The 21,403-nt window shown below is 46.6% G+C and overlaps 3 protein-coding genes and 1 pseudogene across 3 annotated transcripts; 2 read left to right on the top strand and 2 right to left on the bottom strand.

Annotated features, from left to right (window-relative positions):
- Positions 1-211: 211 nt before the first annotated feature.
- Positions 212-4,376, top strand: LOC132207223 (late histone H2B.L4-like). The gene is made up of 2 exons (XM_059642454.1): positions 212-294; positions 3,066-4,376. The coding sequence occupies exon 2, from the start codon at positions 3,146-3,148 to the stop codon at positions 3,521-3,523; it is 378 nt and encodes a 125-aa protein (XP_059498437.1). The 5' UTR covers positions 212-294; positions 3,066-3,145; the 3' UTR covers positions 3,524-4,376.
- Positions 4,377-10,200: 5,824 nt separating this feature from the next.
- Positions 10,201-10,985, top strand: LOC132207249 (late histone H2A.2.2-like). Its single transcript, XM_059642477.1, has one exon. It carries the CDS (start codon positions 10,213-10,215, stop codon positions 10,603-10,605), a length of 393 nt encoding a protein of 130 aa, XP_059498460.1. The 5' UTR covers positions 10,201-10,212; the 3' UTR covers positions 10,606-10,985.
- Positions 10,986-11,451: 466 nt separating this feature from the next.
- Positions 11,452-11,851, bottom strand: LOC132207139 (histone H3-like; annotated as a pseudogene).
- Positions 11,852-12,696: 845 nt separating this feature from the next.
- Positions 12,697-13,457, bottom strand: LOC132207231 (histone H4). Its single transcript, XM_059642461.1, has one exon. It carries the CDS (start codon positions 13,455-13,457, stop codon positions 13,146-13,148), a length of 312 nt encoding a protein of 103 aa, XP_059498444.1. The 3' UTR covers positions 12,697-13,145.
- Between the last annotated feature and the right edge of the window lie 7,946 nt (positions 13,458-21,403).

Raw genomic sequence — 21,403 nt, 5'->3', positions numbered from 1 at the left:
TCAATTGGTATGGAATTAACAAAAAGAAAAATCACAAGACAAAGAAGCAGCTCAGAGCAAGAGTGGAATCAAACACCTAAATTCTGTCCAGATTCCTGGCTTGAAATTAAATATTGTAATGATTATTAACTGAATATTGCATTGATCAATGAAATATTATTAAACTTGGCTGATGATGATTTACAGGAGAGTTCTCTTCTGTCTTCCTCCAGGCAAATACTTGAGGGACTAAGAGAAAGTAATATTCCCTCGGTACAAAGCCAAGTGTGACCAGCTGCTTCTAACAAACAGAAGGTATGTTACCGCTGTTAGAGCAGAGAGCATCTTCTCCACAGTCACAGAGTAGATTGAGTCAGACACACATTGAGGACAATTTCCAGTGAGATTTGTTCAAACAGCACAAAGGAAATACAAGTTTATTGTTTTTTTTTCCACCATTCACAATGCACACCTGCCCAGTTGGAACAGATTTCAGCATTTAAAGTGTTTTGCAAGATCTGCAGCTCAGATAGTTGATAATGTTAACTTGCTTGTTGAGCTGGCTTGCTTTTCTTCATACAAGTCATTGCCATGCTTGGTGGCATCATCAGTGGAGCCTCCAATGACTCAATGTTATTCCACTCCCCATGGAATTTATACTGTATGGTCCATTATGGTGAGTACTGTCACTTCTGGTTTTGATCTGTCTGAGTTTTCATATATGGGATCCGATTCTATAATCTTGTTGATTGAAGTATGCATGGAAAACCATGCCTCTCGGAATTCCTGCGTCTGTGTTTGGCTTGGGCTACCATGGTTACTTTGTCACATGTTAACCTGATGGCCTTTATTGTCTGAATATGTGATACATTCAGACAACCAAGGCCATCAGTTAAAATAGGACAAAGTAACCGTATTAAAAACAAAGAACTGTGGATGCTGTAAATCAGGAACAAAAGACAACCTTGCTGGAAAAGCTCTGCAGCTCAGCAGTAACTGGTTCTGAGGAAAGGTTACTGGACCCGAAAGGCTAAGTCTCTGTTTTTCCCTTCACCGATGCTGCCTGACCTGCTGAGCTTTTCCAGCACCTTTTTGTTTTTGTTGGATAAAGTAACCATAGCAGCCTAAGCCAAACATGTACAGGAATTCCTAGAGACATTGTTCTCCACACAAACATAGAATTGGACCACATGTATAAACCTGTATAGATCAAATCTTTCATGACAGTATTCAGCATAACAGGCCTGACAGTGTAAATTCCAAGCAGAGGAGAATAATGTTGCATCATCAGAGGCTCTACTGATGATGACACCTCGCATGCTGGCAAAACGTCTGAACAAAAACAAGCCAGCTCGTCAATAACGTCACATTTCTGCATTCATAGCCCTTTGACATTTACACCATTTTTGAAGATGGATAGACTGAATACTCGTCCAAAATATACACTTAAACTGAATCTAATCTGCATTAGATCACTCTAATAACAGCTACCACATAATAAATTGCATCCTCACAGAGAATATTACTGGCTGCCAAAGTTCAGCCACGTTGACAGATAGAAACTGACAAGCATGCGTTGATATGTCTGCTTAATCATTCACCCTGTAGAAACAGGCAAAAACAGATTGATGACATTCACATATTGACATACGTTTTGCAAAAACCATTCTTAACTTAACATTATAAAAACCTATGTACAAATTAATATCTATGCTCATGTATCAAACTACACGTACCCAAATGATAACTACACTTACATATCCACATCGTAGCAACAGGGAAGAACAGATTGTTGATAACACTCCAGTTTCACAGCATAACTTCACAGGTCCAATTTTATAAATGCATTTAAATATCCACAGACTTAAAAAAAAACTGTTAGGTGCAGTGTGATAACTACACTCCAGTTTTCACAAGCAGATTCTCACAGGGACATATTGATTACTAACTTCAAGTATCCATGAAGCAGAAACTGACAGGAACAGCTTGGTAATAACGCTCCCAATGTCATCCAGCTTGAACTGACAGGTACACTTTGATAAGTACATGCATATCAACAGTGCAGTATCTGACACCTATGTATTGGTCACTGCACACATACACACTCTCTCACACACACTCACTGAGCAGAAAATGAGAAATATAAATGGATGACTAAACAGACAAGTTGACATTGCAGAAATTGACAGGCTAGATGGATAACTACACTCATATCTTGCAGCAGAAACTGACAGTGACACTGATTGAAGAGCCTCAGTGGGAGAGAGAGTAAAATGTGTCTAATCAATAGAAAGCAAAAGGCACTGGTCAAAGTACATCAGTGCTCGTCTGTGACCGAGGTAATCCGAGTAAAACTGATACCGAGACACGCTGGCAGGTGTCTGAGGAATGTATGAATAGTTTGGGTCTAGACATATTGGAGATTTGAAGAAGGACGTCAAACCTTTCGAGGAAACAACAAGTAAAGGGTCTTGACAGAACAGATGCTGGTATAAAGTCCTTAACAAGAAACACAAGCAAGAGAGAACATTCCCGAACTCCCATGCCCATCAAGTTACGTCATTTCCAGGAGTGAAACACACCACTGTCTGATTTCAGTGCATTTTGTCACTGGCAATTAACGTGATGACATTTTTAAACAGAGGAGAAAAGAAAAACATTATCAAAGATGCAGAAAAAATCGCGATTAGGATCTCACTATTTAGAGAAAGTTCGGAGTTTGATCCGTGTACAAAATTTCTGTTTGCGTTTGAAATTTCACTGCAGTTCCTGGCAGATCCACGATAACAAAGTGTGGAGCTGGATGAACGCAACAGGCCAAGCAGCATCTCAGGAGCGCAAAAGCTGACCTAGACCCTTAGGTCTAGATCCGAAACATCGGCTTTTGCGCTCCTGAGATGCTGCTTGGCGAGCTGTGTTCATCCGGCTCCACACTTTGTTGTCTCGGATTCTCCAGCATCTGCAGTTCCCACTATCTCTGGCAGATCCACGTTGTGTCCCGCACTAACCAATCACAGAGAAGTAGATTTGTCTGAAACTCTTAATCGAACCAATCAGTAACAAGGCTTTCCCCCATCCCTCATTAGCATTGCTGACGCAATCAGGCTACAAAAGGCGAGCCCCGAGCCCGCTTTCCCTTATTCTGTGTCTGACAGTGAGCGCAGCGATGGTGGAGGAGAAGAAAGGACAAGTTGCCAAGAAGGGCGCGAAGAAAGTGGTGAAGAGGGCGCCAGCGAAAGGCGGTAAGAAACGGAGAAGATGTAGGAAAGAAAGTTACTGCATCTACATCTACAAAGTGATGAAGCAGGTTCACCCCGACACCGGCATCTCTTCCAAGGCGATGAGCATCATGAACTCGTTCGTCAACGATATTTTCGAGCGTATCGCGGGGGAGGCTTCCCGCCTGGCCCATTACAACAAGCGCAGCACCATCAGTTCCCGGGAGATCCAGACCGCGGTGCGGCTGCTGCTGCCCGGGGAGCTGGCCAAGCACGCCGTGTCGGAGGGTACAAAGGCGGTGACCAAGTACACCAGCTCCAAGTGAGACCCCACATTGTGCAGAGAAAAACACATCCAAAACCCAACGGCTCTTTTCAGAGCCACCCACAATTTCAATGAAGCAGTTGAACCATTTTTCGTTTGTAAATGATTCTCGGTATCTATAATTAATGTCCCTAATCTTTATCTTTGTTTACACAAACGTTCTAAAAATTAATGTGCTGGTCCCTGTCCCTTTCTCCGTTACTTTCGGTTGCCTTCCTACCCAGTCTCTCCTCCCTCCCTGCACAGATGCATATTTATCGTCACTCAGTCATTTTTTCCAGCACCTACTTTATGTTCCAGTTATTATTTACCCCATGATCAGGAATTTCACCCCCTGGAAAGAAAACTAACTGCTCGAGTCCCACGAACATATTTTGCAGAATACTTGTCATTGAGGATTTCAGCTGTGGGTGAGAGGCTTTCAAAATGAACTGAGATAAAGCCCGAGCCAGGATTGCAGTCGCAAGTGTGAAACTGTGTTCAAGGACAATATGGGAGGGCAACTTCAAACTATTGTTTCAAGTTTTAACCCGCTCACCCGGAAGAAAAACGTTGTGTACGTTTTTATAAATACATCAATGTTAAAGTGAATTAAATTCAAAGAAAAATTAAACTGTTCATTCCTCTTTGTGAAACTCCCCCCACCCCACCACATATCCTACATGTTGGTTTTTTTTTCAAATTTGTCCCAATAGGGTATGAACGCTGGATTTCACCCGCGAAAAATTATGATCTCTTATTTGAGTCCCATTAGTAGAAATGTCGTGCGATTCCTTTTTCAATTTCCAAATCTGTCAGGGAATTTATCCGATTTTTTTTCAGTTTGCAGTGTGTGGGGCTTTCTGCTGTCGGTGAGAGGCTTTCAAAATGAACCGAGACCGTCCGGAAAGACTGATCCAGCCCAATAAGTGAGGGCTATTTTACAATGTTTTCGGAAAACGGTGTTGCTTAGGGAGTGGCAGAGAGAGATAATGTGAAGTGAACATTTTTAACTGAAAGGAAATTAAATCGTGGCCATTAATGCAAAAATACTTGTAAAACCTCTTCCTCGTATTGCCCATGTTGGCGGGCTTTTTAAATCGCAAAGAAAACGGTTGAATATTGGCGCCGGTATTTTTCTACGGTTTCCACGCAGAGGAATTTTGTTTTATTTTTAAAATCTCCCCGCGGGTTCTATCCAGTTTTGCAGAAAGCTATAAATGAGGCTTTCTGCTGTCGGCGGGAAAATTTCCAAGTGAACCGAGATAAAAGCAGAACAGCTGCCGGACTGGCATCGCAAAAGTAGAAATATTGTTGATCTTGTGCAACAGGGAGCGCGATTGTAAAATATTGTTTAAAGCAGTATTGAGTTCAACGAGAAAGAAAAAGTTGTGTGATACTTTTATCATTATATCCGGGTGCTGATGTGAATTAAATTAAATTAAAGCTGTGCAGAGAATAACTTTCGGCGGGCTTTTCTTTCCCCCTTCCGCTTAATCTTGTTTTTTGGGGGGCGGGGTAACTTCAAGATTGAAAACAGACGGATTTAACAAGGCCGGGGAATCAGACAGAGATGGTGTGAAGTGTACAAGTGTATTCTAAAAGTATATTATCTGAAGTATGAACGCATTTTTCCTTGTTTAAGATAGTAAAATGTGAGGCTGGATGAACACAGCAGGCCAAGCAGCATCTCAGGAGCACAAAAGCTGACGTTTCGGGCCGAGACCCTTCATCAGAGAGGGGGATGGGGTGAGGGGGACCTGGAATAAATAGGGAGAGAGGGGGAGGCGGACCGAAGATGGAGAGAAAAGAAGATAGGTGGAGAGAGTGTAGGTGGGGAGGTAGGGAGGGGATAGGTCCGTCCAGGGAAGACGGACAGGTCAAGGAGTTGGGATGAGGTTGGAGGTAGCTGGGGGTGCGGCTTGGGGTGGGAGGAAGGGATGGGTGAGAGGAAGAGCCGGTTAGGGAGGCAGAGACAGGTTGGACTGGTTTTGGGATGCAGTGTGGGCGGGAAGAGCTGGGCTGGTTGTGTGGTGCAGTAGGGGGAGGGGACGAACTGGGCTGGTTTAGGGATGCAGTAGGGGAAGGGGAGATTTTGAAACTGGTGAAGTCCACATTGATACCATTAGGCTGCAGGGTTCCCAGGCGGAATATGAGTTGCTGTTCCTGCAACCTTCGGGTGGCATCATTGTGGCAGTGCAGGAGGCCCATGATGGACATGTCATCTAGAGAATGGGAGGGGGAGTGGAAATGGTTTGCGACTGGGAGGTGCAGTTGTTTGTTGCGAACTGAGCAGAGGTGTTCTGCAAAGCGGTCTCCAAGCCTCCGCTTGGTTTCCCCAATGTAGAGGAAGCCACACCGGGTACAGTGGATGCAGTATACCACATTGGCAGATGTGCAGGTGAACCTCTGCTTAATGTGGAATGTCATCTTGGGGCCTGGGATTGGGGTGAGGGAGGAGGTGTGGGTCAAGTGTAGCATTTCCTGCGGTTGCAGGGGAAGGTGCCGGGTGTGGTGGGGTTGGAGGGCAGTGTGGAGCGAACAAGGGAGTCATGGAGAGAGTGGTCTCTCCGGAAAGCAGACAGGGGTGGGGATGGAAAAATGTCTTGGGTGGTGGGGTTGGATTGTAAATGGCGAAATTGTCGGAGGATGATGCGTTGTATCCGGAGGTTGGTAGGGTGGTGTGTGAGAACGAGGGGGATCCTCTTTGGGCGGTTGTGGCGGGGGCGGGGTGTGAGGGATGTGTTGCGGGAAATACGGGAGACGCGGTCAAGGGCCTTCTCGATCGCTGTGGGGGGAAAGTTGCGGTCCTTGAAGAACTTGGACATCTGGGATGTGCGGGAGTGGAATGTCTTATCGTGGGAGCAGATGCGGCAGTGGCGGAGGAATTGGGAATAGGGAATGGAATTTTTGCAGGAGGGTGGGTGGGAGGAGGTGTATTCTAGGTAGCTGTGGGAGTCGGTGGGCTTGAAATGGACATCAGTTACAAGCTGGTTGCCTGAGATGGAGACTGAGCGGTCCAGGAAGGTGAGGGATGTGCTGGAGATGGCCCAGGTGAACTGAAAGTTGGGGTGGAAGGTGTTGAAGTGGATGAACTGTTCGAGCTCCTCTGGGGAGCAAGAGGCGGTGCCGATACAGTCATCAATGTAGTGGAGGAAGAGGTGGGGTTTGGGGCCTGTGTAGGTGCGGAAGAGGGACTGTTCTACGTAACCTCCAAAGAGGCAGGCATTGCTGGGGCGCATGCGGGTGCCCATGGCCACCCCCTTAGTCTGTAGGAAGTGGGAGGAGTCAAAAGAGAAGTGTCTGTGGTACCTGTTTTGCTTCAGAACATGATCAAGTAGTTTCAAGGCTGAAGAGATTACAAGTTCGACTCTTTTTTAGTGAATCGGGGATCGTGATTGACGTTAGCCATAAGGAAAAGAGGCGGGGTAGATGAGTTTCCTCTGCTCATGGAGTGTTCTTATGTCCTGCAGTTTCAGGCCGTCTGGTACAGCGGCACAGTTCGCGCCTATCCCCTTGATGGCCGCTTCAACCTCCTCTACCTCTATGGGTTTCATCAAGGACCCGTCATCGACTTTGCCAGTGTATGGGGCATACTTATTTATGTTTGATTTCTTGTTTGGTGCAGACAGTTTCTCACAGAAACATGTCTCCAATTCCTCTTTTGAGAGAGGACAAGCGGATGAGGTCGGCGCCCCCATGATCTCGCGAGCTAGTTGATGCCGGTTGGTTTTGTAAGGCCGCTGTGTTGCTCTAAACAGCGCTTTACGTGCTGCCCACCATTTTTTGGCTCCGGTATTGCTACCGGGCTTTATGTCTTTCTTGGCCCGATCTTTTTGAGGCCTCTTGTTTTTGTCCTGTCTTCTCCTACTATTCATTAGCAGGTCGGGAATGCTTTCCGCTAGTCCGATTCCGAGGGCAAACGTGCCCGGATCCTTCCTTGCGCTCAAGAGCTCTTCAGCTTGTGTAAGCTGGTCATCTACGTCCCGATGTTTAGGGACCGAAGCCGGTGTTTTTCGGCTGGCTCTTTGGCATTGGGCTTGATCATCGGAATTCTCCTGGTCACTCCCTGCCTCAGAATCGTGCAAGTCTATTGTTGGCTCGCAGATGGTCTGGACCTCTGTCGGGGTGTTTGCCAGGAGCCTGCACTTGTCTGAGATTTGCTTTGGTGTTTTGGTTTTCAGGATGCTTGCAATGGATTTCTTTATAAATTTGCATCCTGCAAATCTCGCCTCCAATTCCCTCAGGAGTGCCACCACCTCCTGTGACCATACGCGGTCGCTTCTCCCAGGTTTGCCCTTGACTTTGGGTGCCAGTTTGAGGCATTTCTCATTCCGTAGAACCAGGTGCCTGTGCCTCTCGTGTTGACCAAGGCCTGATTGTGTTGAAAACTGTTGATCACACACACTGCATGCAAAGTCCCCGGTTGGGGGTTGCTTCGTTCCTTTGCATTTGGGATAATGGCAGGCTATTGAATGGTATTCTCCTGCCTTATCACAGCGTGAACATTTTGTTCGGATGTTCTTTATTCCGTGCACTTCAGTCATATGGATCTTGAACAGGCTCACCGTGGGGAAGAGGGTGTCGCAGTCCTTGCAGAACAGCCCATCGACGGGATAGTGGATGATTTCCGAGACGGGCGGTCTGTCACATACTGGCTCGATAACAACTCCTTCCATGAAGGCAGTTGCATCAGCTGTTTCATCGCCAGTCTCACTTATCATTTTTTCGTCTGTGCCCTGCTTCGTGTCTCGATAAATTTTGTTGTAGAAGGTTTGGGTGTTTATGCTTATCTCAACCGTAGGGTGGGCTGCCCGTTATCTGTCATCCGTTACAGGGTCAGCCAGCCCCCTGGGAGGGGTCACCGATCTCAGCTCCATGTAAGGCAGGAGGTAACATCTCAAGGTCGCTGTCTCGGTCTGGACCTAGATGGCCCTTGTTGCGGGCCTTTTCCGAGTCTTTACATCGCTCGTCGAAGTTTGTGTACTCTCTAGCATCACCACAGACCAAGGACCAGGTGATACTGGTGTTATATGAGGCTGGTTGTTATCGTCATTATCAGCGGGGCCCTACTGATGTTACTGGCAAATTTGTAAGGATTATGTGGGCCTGCTTCTGTCTCAGTGGAGGATCTTACCTCACCGTATGCGGCTTTTGCTCACTTGTCACTGAAGATTTGTAAGAGTTCGAGTGTCAGTGACAGAGTGAGTCTTGATGTCTTTTGGGTGAACGTATCGTATCTCTCGATGCCGAGGAATTTCATGAGGCGGTTATTCATATCCAGCCACTTGCCTCATGCGCCCATCACGAAGCCAAAGTATCTGGGCACCACGCCTCCTGTCAATTCCGTGACCTCGGCATTCAGGTGTTTATACTTCTCCTGTTTTTCTCGCCATGCTGTTTCCAGTGCTTTACTGTCATTCTCGTACCGCACTGTGACATCTACCACCGCGATCCTCTGGTCTTTTCTAAATATGAGATCGGGTTTCCATAGGGAGCCGTTTTTGTCAAACAGTCTGGGCTCCACGTACGATGTCCAGCCGTACTTACTTACTGACATGTTTCTGCAGCTGGTCAGCAATCTTGTTATGGCGTTTTATCCGAGCATTTTTTTATGAATGGGCAGCATCCTGAGATGTGTGATATGGTTTCGTTTGCCATCTCACACCTTCGGCATAATGAATCTCTAATGAGATCGCATAGTCACCCACTATGACGTTTTGGCGCATAGTGTGGGTCGTGCCTCCCCGTTGGCCCCGCCGGTAAGCCCAGCAGTCCTGGCTGCTGGGTGACCAAACGACCAGAAAAAGTACGAGACGGCCATGGTCTATACAGACCAATCCTCAAAAAACCAGTACGATTTTTCCAGTGTTACCTGCGCAGTCCAGCTGGGGAGCGTCCCGGATAAACAACCCCCTCTGCAGCCTCATCCACAACCACGAGCTGTGATAAGTCATTAGGTTGTGGAATCGCTCTCCCACTGCAACTCTCTTGTAATCTCTTCAGCCTTGAAACTACTCGACCATGTCCTGAAGCAAACCAGGTACCACAGCCACATCACCTTCCTCAGCACCTGCCTCCCAAAACCAGTCCAGCCTGTCTCTGCCTCCCTAACTGGTTCTTCCTCTCACCCATCCCTTCCTCCCACCCCAAGCTGCACCTCCATCTCCTACCTACTAACCTCATCCCATCTCCTTGACCTGTCCGTCTTCCCTAAACTGACCTATCCCCTCCCCTTCCCTCCTCCCCAACTATAGTCTCCGTCGTCGGTCCGCCTCCCGCGCTCTCCCTATTTATCCCAGAACCACCCCATCGCCCTCTCTGATGAAGGGTCTCGGCCCGAAACGTCAGCTTTTGTGCTCCTGAGATGCTGCTGGGCCTGCTGTGTTCATCCAGATCCACACTTTATTATCTTGGATTCTCCAGCATCTGCAGTTCCCATTCTCACTGATACAATATTGGCGGGCTTTTGGCGTTTGAACAAAAAGCAGTTGATGATTTGGTGCCGGGATTTTCCGGCCCCCTCCCCGGGCCCTCTCCGGATTGGTGAGGGAAGCAGATATCTGAGTGGGCATTGAAACGACATTAGGAGATACTGAACAATGTGACCAATCAGCAATGGCCGCACCCCCATTCCTCCCGAAGGTATAAGAGTGCGGGATGTGGCCGCATTGCAGAATTCTCTGTGAAAGTGTTTGTGAGACTGTGGCGATGTCTGGAAGAGGAAAGGGCGGTGGCGGTAAAGCTCGCGCGAAGGCGAAGTCCCGGTCGTCCCGGGCTGGGCTGCAGTTCCCGGTGGGCCGTGTTCACAGGCTCCTGAGAAAGGGTAACTATGCTGAGCGTGTGGGTGCCGGAGCGCCGGTCTATCTGGCTGCGGTGCTCGAGTACCTGACGGCTGAAATCCTCGAGCTGGCCGGTAACGCGGCCCGGGACAACAAGAAGACCCGCATCATCCCCAGGCACCTCCAGCTGGCCGTGCGCAACGACGAGGAGCTCAACAAGCTGCTGGGAGGGGTGACCATCGCTCAGGGCGGGGTGCTGCCTAATATCCAGGCCGTGCTGCTGCCCAAGAAAACCGCCGCTGGGGGCGCCACTAAAAAGTGAAGAGACCGTTCTTTAACCTGACAACCCAAAGGCTCTTTTCAGAGCCACTCCCAACATCAGTGAAAAGCAGCTAGACTGTCACTGCTGGTTGATCAATTTTCATTTTGTGTGCTGACATGGGATTCTAAATGCGCAAACTTAATTCCTTTTTGTTTTTGCTTTAAGCGAGTTAAAACTGGAGCAGCTACGGGACAGGACGAATAAAGTTTGAGGTTTTACTGTCGGGACAGCGACTTTAAATAATAACTCAAAGCGGTATCCCCATCAATACGCTGACAGGGAACAAAGGACGTGCAAGAAGTCCGCGCAACAAAGAGGCCATTCGATACGAAACCGACCCGCCTCAGAGGATCGAATGAATACGGGAGTGGGAGATTTGGTCGTGCAATTGAAATTTTGCCCAAAGTACAAAAATCGTTTGTATGTTTTGGTGGACTTTCCGCTTTGGCGACCGTTTCCCACCATCCTCCTCCGTCAAGCTCAGTTACTGCTGGGGAAACGCCCAGGGAAGCAATTGGCCCACAAAGGCGTTTCCATCGGAAATTTATAAAATGTAGGGTGCAGTACTTGAATTGTGTTATGATTACTGAGCACTTATAAACCTGATTGCCCCGAGTTGCCATTTGTCTTTAATGTGAATTAGTGTATCTCAGACCCAACAAGTTTTTATAACCGACATTATGGGAACTGCAGATGTTACTTGGCCTGCTGTCTTCCTCCAACTACACACGTTTTGTTATCTACGTTCCTGTACAGCTGTGGCATTGAAACACTTGAATAGCATGCTGTGGGTTTACATTTATGAAAGCCCATAGTTCCTAACTCCTTCTGGACGGTTGAGTGGTTCTAAAAAGAGCCGTTGTGTTTCTCGGGATGAATGTGCATGGCCGAGTACGCACCGCGGAGCCAGCTGGATGTGGCGTGGATGGCACACAGGTTGGTGTCCTCAAACAGCCCCACCAGGTAAGCCTCGCTGGCCTCCTGCAGGGCCATCACGGCCGAGCTCTGGAAGCGCAGGTCGGTCTTGAAGTCCAGGCGCTGGAACGGCAGTTTGCGGATCAGCAGCTCGGTGGATTTCTGGTAGCGGCGGATCTCCCGCAGAGCCACCGTGCCGGGCCTGTAGCGATGAGGCTTTTTTCACTCCGCCCGTGGCCGGAGCGCTCTTGCGGGCCGCTTTGGTCGTCAGCTGCTTGCGGGGAGCTTTCCCTCCGGTTGATTTGCGCGCTGTCTGCTTGGTTCTGGCCATTCCTCTTCAACTCTGCAACACACACAGGCTGCTGCTCTCAATGCTGCGGCGCTGTCTATTTAAGGGAATGGAGAGCCCGCCCTAGAGCTTGGAATGGATACAGTCCCGTCCCTCAACCCCCTGAGAAACTGCTCCGGAAGGTACAGGAAAGGCAGTAAAATAATTGTTGAAGTCTGAATGGCTAACTTGAAATGAGTTGGTCACTTTCAAAAAGCCCGCCTATTTACTCGCAATCATAATGTCCGACGACGATAAAGTCTGAACTTTGTGGGATTTTTTTAACCAAACTTACAGTTAACGCGGAAAAGACGCGGGTTCATTGCCTGATCTGTCCCGAACAGGCAGGAGGAATGCGCGGCGTTTTAACACAGCCCAGACACACTGATCAAGCGGCCGAGTCACCTCGTTAATGAATCTAAGAAACACCGCCGATTTAGATTAGATTAGATTAGATTAGATTACCTACAGTGTGGAAACAGGCCCTTCGGCCCAACAAGTCCACACCGCCCCATGAAGCATCCCACCCAGACCCTTCCCCCTACACCCACACACTCCTGAACACTATGGGCAATTTAGCATGGCCAATCCACCTAGCCTGCACATCTTTGGACCGTGGGAGGAAGCTGGAGCACCCGGAGGAAACCCACGCAGACACGGGGAGAATGTGCAAACTCCACACAGACAGTCGCCCGAGGCTGGAATTGAACCCGGGTCCCTGGCGCTGTGAGGCTGCAGTGCTAACCACTGAGCTACCGTGCCGCATATTCAAAGCTAATAGGTTACTAAAGTTACACAATCTCAATTAATCGGCTCATTTTTATTTCACCCAGTTATAATCAGTCGGAAACTGCAACAGGCAGAGTGTAACAACAGGTTATTAAAACCTTTGGAGGCTTCCCTGAAAGAAAACTGAACTGAATATCATTCCTGGAAGGAATGAAACAGAAAAAAAAACTGCACTATGTAACATTTAACATCAGGGCGGAATTACAAATCTAGATATGAAGTAACCAGCTGCGGCACAGTACACACTCTCTATGTGTTGCCTTTCCTGTGCTCAGGTCTCCGTTCTCACTGCTTGATCTCTCTCTTTTGACACTGGACACGAAATTACTGCATTTGTGTAATGGAATGAGCCAAATTAAAAGTCGCGAAAAATGTGAAATAACCAGCTGCAGTACACTGTCCCCTCCATATGTACTGCCTTCCCCATCCTCAGGTATCCGCCCTCAATCGGAGAGTTTGGGTGGCTCTGAAAAGAGCCTTTGGGTTCGCTGGAAAAGGGACGATTTGCTCAGCCGCCGAATCCATACAGAGTGCGGCCCTGGCGTTTCAGAGCGTACACCACATCCATGGCAGTCACCGTCTTGCGCTTGGCGTGCTCAGTGTAGGTCACCGCATCCCTGATCACATTCTCCAGGAAAACCTTCAGCACCCCGCGAGTCTCCTCGTAGATCAAGCCCGAGATGCGCTTGACCCCGCCACGGCGAGCCAGGCGCCGGATGGCTGGTTTCGTGATGCCCTGGATGTTATCACGGAGCACTTTGCGGTGCCGCTTCGCTCCGCCTTTTCCCAAGCCTTTGCCTCCCTTCCCTCTTCCAGACATCACACTTCTTCACTGTAATCGATGCCGAATAAGACCCGAGCTGCCTCACCTTCCTTTTTTATATAGCCCGCCCCGACCTGACTGAGAAAGAGCTGACAGAAAGTGAGAGACGGCCCGGGCAGGAAACTGAGTGACAGGCAGAGAAATGTCCAGCTCCGCCTCCAGCTAACTCCCGCCCCCAACTGGATCTGGAACGAAACCTTTTATCCACAAGGGCAGTGAACCCAAGGCCCGGCAGAAAACCTGCAGACTCAAGTTTCATGTTCAAAGACAGTTAAAACTGGAGTTTTTAAAAGCAATTGTGTTACAATTAAACGCCCACATCCCGGCCTTTCTTCAACAAGAAAACACGGCCGCTTCCAATGCAATGTCAGTTTCTGCTCTTCCAATAAATCAGAGAATGGCATTTCTTGTGAATTCTGTTGTGAAGCGTGGTTTCTGCGCTACTAATCTCTCTCCCCGAATATGTGAAAAGGAAACGGAGATGAACTGAATTTGCACCCGATCTGATGCTCAGTGACAGTGAGAGTGGGAACTTACACTGTTTTAGTGTAGAATGAGGGAGAGGGGCTGTGTGTAAATCACGGCCCGGATGTGTATATTTGAGTTATTCAAATCAATTAATATCTAAAGTATATCTGCATTCTTAGACGGGACAGTGGTCATTTCATCCGGACTCAGCTCTTCCCCGAGAGATGTCGGTGGCCCTGAGAACAACCTTTGGCTTCATACAGTTACATGGTGTACCGACTGGAGGCTTGGAGACCGCATTGTGGAGTACCTCCGCTCGGATCGCGATAAACGACAACTTCTCCCAGTGGCGAACCGCTTCAGCTCCCCCTCCCACTCCAGAGAGGGCATATCCATCTTGGGCCTCCTCCAGTGTCACAGCGATGCCACCCAGAAACTACAGGAACCGCACCTCATATTCTGCCTTGGAAACCTGCAACCCAGTGTTCTCAATGTGGGCTTTATTAGCTTGAAAATCTCCCCAGCCCCGCCTCATCCTAAGACCAGCCCCACGCCCCTCCATCCCCGCATCCGTGACCTATCCGTCTTCTCTCCCACCAATCCTCTCTACTAGCCACCTTCTATCACCCTGCTCTCTCTATTTATTTCAGAGACCCCTTCCCCTACCAAATTTCGAAAGAAGGGCCCAGGCCCGAAACGTCAGCTTTCCTGCTCCTCTACTGCTGCCTGTCTGTGTTTCTCCAGCACAACACATTGTTCCCTCAGACTCCAGCATAGGCAGTTCCTACTATCTCTAGTGGATTTCTTTGCTGTTTTCTTGCCTGCTTTCACTTTGGGTTTGCCCTTCAGTTTAGGGAGCACGGCTGGTGATTTCAAAGTACTTGCTCTTCCTGCCCTGAAAGCGAACAGTAAATCTCAATCTCAAACAAAGTTCAGGAGTTCAACAGTAAACACTGACACTCAGATCGTGGAGTTTCTCAGCACGAGGGATGGAGCTAACCACCGGCCAAGGTGAGTGTGTGCCCGGTCAGACTTTCCGAGAGGGGAAGGAACAGTGAGTGCCCCGCTGTAATACAGGAGGATTGTTCTCAGGGTCAGTGCTACATGTCCAATTCTGTTCACCGTCACTCACAGTAACCTATACAATACCAGAGAGATTTGGGACTGGGGGTTGTTGTGATAGAGCTTGCTGTTCGGGTGGATGGAGGCTATACCAGGTCTGATCAGTGTGTGAGTGTAAAAATGTGTCACAGAGTTGTGCAGTAAGACATCCTTTGACCTGGGCCTCAGCATCATTGTATCCTCCACTATCAACATCCTGGGAGCTACCATGAAGCATAAGCTGAAATGGACTCATCCTATAAATACATTGGCTACAAGAGCAGGCCCAAGGCTACGGATATTGCAGCAAGTAACTTACCTCCTGATTTCTCAAACCAGTGCAAAATCTCCAACATTCAAGGTCGGAGTGTAAATGTTTCCCCTCTATGGCCCCCATCACCTGTGTTCGTGCAGCTCCAACAACACACAGCAAGCAAAATACTGTCCATGAAAAGGCTGCTGCTGTTTAATTGGCACCACATTCACAAACATCCTCAAATATTGAATTGGACAGCACCTTCCAAACCCACGACCACTTCTATCATGAAAGACAAGGGCAGCAGGTTCATGGGAACTGCACCATCTACAAGATCTTCTCCAAGCCACTCACCACCCTTGACTTGGAAATATACCGGTCGTTCGTGCGGTGTCAATCTGTGAAAATCCTGCAATTCCTTTCCTCATGGCAATGTGGGCCTACCTACAGCTCAGAGACTGCAACGGTTCAAGAAGGCAGTTCACTATCACCTTCTCACGGGCATTTCAGGATAGCCAATCAATGGTCAGATGAGCCAGTGATGCCCACATCCAGCATTTTTTTTCTTTGGAAGCCTGGATGATTCTTGTCCAAAAACAAAGGCTGCCCAAATCCTGTTAAAACACCCAATTTTGAAATGAAACATAGACTGGGTGATCACTTCACAGAACATCTATGTTCTGCTTGCACAAAAGACCCCAAACTACCTGTTGCCTGTCACTTTAACGCACCACCCTGTTCCCTCGCCAACATCTCTGCCTCAGGCTTGCTGCACTGTTCCAGTGCTCCAGCTTGTTCCACAAGCTAGAAGAACAACACCTCATCTTCCGCGTGGGGGACCCTGCAGCCCTCTCGACTCTATAATGAGTTCAGTAATTTTGGACCTAAACTCTAAGCAACACAGGGCCTTGTTACCACATGTCCTGCTATTATCCACCACCTACTGTCACTCACTAATAGTCCCCATTAACTACTAGTGAAACTCCCAGCCCGATCATTATCAACTCTTTGTCTGTCCAAATGCTCTTTAGATAAGACTAGATTCCCTACAGTGTGGAAACAGGCCCTTCGGCCCAACAAAACCACACAACCCCATTGAAGATGAGCCAACCCCTATTCTTGATTTCCCATGTCTAACTGACCTATCCTAAACATCCCTGGACACCTTTGGATTGGGGGAGGAAACCGGAGCGTTCAAAGTTATGCTCTAACTTTTATTCTGTATGAAAACAGTAAGGGAGGTGACATGAGCAGAACAAAACATTGGCATATAGTTCACATTTCAGCGCCTAATCTGTAGCACACTTCATAGAATCATCATAAATCCCTACAGTGTGGAAACAGATACTTCGGCCCAAATAAAATTCCACACCGACCCTCTGAACAGCAGCCCCTCCCAGACCCATAACCCCACCCACTTCCTGTAACCCTGCATTTCCACACAACCGAGAGGAGCGCATGCGTGATGCCATCCCCCAGCGCTGCCATTGAGGGCCGTCATTGAGTGGAAGAGATTTGTTTGAAACAGGCCGCAATGGAGAGACCAGCGCCCAGGGAAGCGAGGGAACAGCAGGCTCCTTCCAGCAGCGCATCGAGATGTGAGTCTGGGACACAGAGGGGGCTCCGAGACCGGCATTGATTCGGGCTCAGTTCAGGGAGAACCGGGGGCTGTTGGTAAGAGGCGGAGGGGAGCAGGAACTGGTCCCGGAACTTGGAGTGAGCGGCCTGGGGGCGGGGAGAGAGAGGCCTTTCTCGGGCTGTGTGTGGTCCTGCTGAGGGAGACACAGCGGCAAGAAGCTGCTGCTGGGGGTCAGTCTTGTGGTTTTCATCCTCTGAACTGTGATGGGAATTCGTTGTTCGGCTTCAGTTTCGCGCTGTTTTTGGACATAGTGCCGTGAACAGTGGAAACACAGACTAGAGGCATGTTATAACCCTGAAAAGGACAGGTAATTGAGTCCCCAGGTTAAATTTCTCACCTGAAACATTTAAAATAGCGCCCTTTGTTCTTCCTCTGCACAGGTAGCGTGTTGTGAACTGTGTATGCATGCCTGCACCTTCGGATAGCCCCATTTATGAAAGTACAGTTGTTGCTCAGTTTCTGATTCTCACTCGGTTGATTTCGAATTATTTTGGGAAAAAAGTACAATGAGAATCCCCAGACAAGGAGCAGTTCTGGAGGACAGGGAATAAGACTCTGGTTCTGTTCAAATTGCTAGTTTTCTCTTAAAAACAAACACACGTCTCAATGATTATGAACTTAACGTTATGTTGATTAGTTCAATATGGCCAGACTTTCTGTATGGTAATTTACAGGAGATGTGGCTTCTGCCTTCCTCCGGGCAAATACTTGAAGGACCAGGATGATGTTGTATTTGAGATAATGGGAACTGCAGATGCTGGAGAATTCCAAGATAATAAAATGTGAGGCTGGATGAACACAGCAGGCCAAGCAGCATCTCAGGAGCACAAAAGCTGACGTTTCGAGCGTAGACCCTTCATCAAAGAGGATGTTGTATTTCCTCGGTACAAAGCCAAGTCTGACCAGTTGCTTCTAACAATCAGCAGGTATGTAGCCCATTGACACTGACACCAGTTTTGAAGATGGATAGACTGATTTTCTATTTCGGATGACCACTCAGGAACAGCATTAAATCTGCATTGAATCAGGGCCTTTACAAAGTTACAATCAAGAAAAAAAAATCATAGTTTCAAAGTCATACCTCAGTGAGATGTTAAGTACAGAAATGGGAAGAACCTGTGCACCAAGAGTTACTAAAGTGGATGAAACATGTTTATAGGAAGTTTTATCAGTGACTGAGAAGGACAGAATTAATCCTTTGATGAATAATTCTCTCCTCCTCTCACTCTCACACACACACACTCTGACTGACTGAAGGTGTATGTTACAATGTGGAAGAACCAAATCGTTCTGTGTTCACTGCAAATCATAGACAATGATAGACTCAAAATGATTTCCACTAACACCCTCAAGTTAGAGAAATCTACGGCACAAGAGAAAGGCCCATCAGCCCATTGGGTCTGCACCTTTTTTTTTGTTTTTAAAAAGTGAACAACTATTTTTTTAATCCCAATCAGCCAGCATTCTACTTCCATGAATGTATTGAGGCTGAAGAGGAACTGCTATCCTCACCCTTATCATTTCTTCACGTTACAGGAGTTAATATTCTTTTTTTCTTCTTCAGTCTGGCAAGAAACATTGCGTATCTCTTTCAATTTTTTTTTCAATTTTCTACAAAGGGCTTGATGTTCATGTCAACCTTCCCTACAGCACAATCATGTTAGTCCTTGTGGTAGGGACAAATGTCAATGTAATATTAATCCCTCAATCATACAGAGTCAGTGAATATCTACTGTATCTGAGATGGTTGCCGACATCACGAAGCTAGCACTGCAGCTATTCGCAGGCTGATAACTGGAGAAATAATGTCAAATTGGCACTAACAGACACTGGCAGTGAGTGGAGGAAGTTCACAATTCCAACAATTACTGGAAACTAGTATGCAGAATGTAATGTCCCAGTGCAAGCACAGTGGGCTGAATGGTCTGCTTCCACGCTGCACCTCACCTTGATTCTGATCCTGGTGATGAAGTAAATGATATTCTGTTGTATAGAGTGTTATTATAAAAATATAACATAGAAATAGACAGACAGGTGCAAAGCAAAATCTTTAAGAAAGAGCACTAACAATGTCCAATACAAAAAAAATCTAAATGTCTCATTGATACTACTGAAGCCTGAAAAAACAAATCCCGTACTGAGACAGAGAATCAGCATCTGATACGATCGGTATATAAAACCCACACTCAGCACATAAACTGTAAATTGTGTTGTTGATTCAGAATGGTTCTCATAGGAAATCAGTCCCACTTCCATGACCCCTCCTCGATCCTGCCAACTGACAATGAACTCAGAAGTCTCAAAATGGCGAAGAGATTAATACCCAGTCTCAACACCATATTAGCTATATAAGAATATGTTGCATGTTCACAGACAATATTACTGGTTGCAAGAGAATCAAGGCACATTGATACACAACAGTAGAAACTGACAGATACGGATTGATACCTACACTGACTCATTCACATTCCAGAAACACACGAGAAAATTGATGATGAAACACATATTCACATGGTGGAAACTGATAGGTACAGATTTATCATGACGCTCTCACATTCAAATAACAGGAACTGACAGGCATGGGCTGATAATTTGACTTGGCCATTTACACAGCAGAAACTGACTGGGAGAGATGGGGAAATCCACCCTCACATTTATGTTGCAGATACTGACAGGAAGAATAATGTTGTTGCATGCAAATTCACGGAATAAAAACTGACTGTTACACATTGATAAATGCATTTGCCGATTCAAAGCCAGAAACTCATAGGTGGAAATTGATGGGTAAAATCACACATTCCCAAAGCAGAATGATTGTTTATAACAGTCTTGGTTTCAAATAACTGATGGGGGACAGATTGGTAACTTCACTCACCGATGCACAGAGCAGAAACTGACAGGCATAGACCAATAACTACACTCATCTACTGCCGTAGGTACTGATTGACAATGACATGTACATATTCACACAGAAGAAACTGACAGGTATTCACTGATAACTAAACTCATATATTGACATAACAGAAACTGCAAGTGATAGACTGAGAATTACACAAACATATTCACCAAGCAGAGGCTGAAAGTGTACAGATTGATATCTACACAACTGTATTCACACAGCAGACTGAGAGGGATAGGCTGATTATTAAACTCACATGTTGACAGAGCATAAACTGACAGGCAGAAATCGGCAGTGAAACTCTCATTCTTTTAGCTGAAACTGACAAGTAGAGATTAATAACTAAATTCTCACATTCACAAACCAGAAACTGACAGGGGCAGAATAGTAATGACATTGACATATGTACATAGCAGAAACTGATATGGACAGAATAAAGATGTCACGCTCAGGCTCATTTGGCATAATCTGAACATGACATTTGAACAACTAAATTCATTTTCACAGAACAGAGTTTGCCAATTAAATATTGATAACTATACTCCCAGATTGACAGAGCAGAAACTGATAGGCATAGACTGACAATTGAACTCATATTCAAAGAGCAGAATCTGACAGGCACAGATCCATAACTGCACTCACATATTAACATATCAATTGCTATCTGCTCCAGCTAACAACATTCACATATTGACAAAGAAGTAACTGACAGATAAAAATTGAGAACTATATTTATATATTCCCAGACCTGAAACTGGCAGGGACAGAATGGTAAATACACTCATGCATTCACATATCAGACTGACAGGGACAAATTTAAAACTACATTTCACAGAGCACAAGTACAAGAATAGATTGATCACAGTACTCATGCATTCACATAGCAGGACCTAACAGGTAAAGATTGATAATTATACTCATGTTTTGAAGTAGCAGATGCTTACAGCTAGAGATTAATTACTGCACTCTCGTATGCACAGTACACAAACTGACAGATAACTGATAACTGCACTCAAACATTCACATGGCAGAAACTAATGTAAACAGATTGATAAGCTCATTTATATCGCAGAAATAGGCAGTGACTAATTACTTTTGTGTGAATATGTAAACATATTCATCAGTCAGTCTCTGTCAGTTTCTACAATGTGGATATATCAGTTTAGTTATCAGTCTGTCCTTGTCAGTTTCTGTGATGTGAATGTGTGAGGGAAGTGCATCGGATGCCATCTGTTTGGATTTTAGTAAGGTATTTGACAAAGTGCCACATGGTAGACTGGTCCAGAAAGTAAAAGCCTCTGGAATACAGGGCAATATGTTGAATTGGGTCCAAAGATGGCTCAGTGACAGGAAACAAAATGTAGTGGTTGATTGCTGCCTTTGTGAATAGAAAGCTGTTTCAAGTGGTGCTCAGCATGGCACAGTGTTGGGACCCCTGCTGTCCGTTTTCTACATTGATGATTTGGACTTGAATGTGGTGGGCTTATTTGAGAAGTTTGCAGACAACACAAACTTGACCATGTAATGGGTAGTGTAGAGGATAATTGTAAGATGCAAAATGGTACAGATAGTTTAGTGGA

This window comes from Stegostoma tigrinum, chromosome 44, assembly GCF_030684315.1.
Source record: "Stegostoma tigrinum isolate sSteTig4 chromosome 44, sSteTig4.hap1, whole genome shotgun sequence".
Classification (NCBI taxonomy): domain Eukaryota; kingdom Metazoa; phylum Chordata; class Chondrichthyes; order Orectolobiformes; family Stegostomatidae; genus Stegostoma; species Stegostoma tigrinum.
Note: the sequence above shows the minus strand (reverse complement) of the source record. Positions and strands in the feature narration are given on the sequence as shown.

What these genes read in the sequence shown, in the direction of transcription:
- LOC132207223 (XM_059642454.1), top strand. Translation starts at nt 3,146, where the DNA reads ATGGTGGAGGAGAAGAAAGGACAAGTTGCCAAGAAGGGCGCGAAGAAA.
- LOC132207249 (XM_059642477.1), top strand. Translation starts at nt 10,213, where the DNA reads ATGTCTGGAAGAGGAAAGGGCGGTGGCGGTAAAGCTCGCGCGAAGGCG.
- LOC132207231 (XM_059642461.1), bottom strand. Translation starts at nt 13,457, where the DNA reads ATGTCTGGAAGAGGGAAGGGAGGCAAAGGCTTGGGAAAAGGCGGAGCG.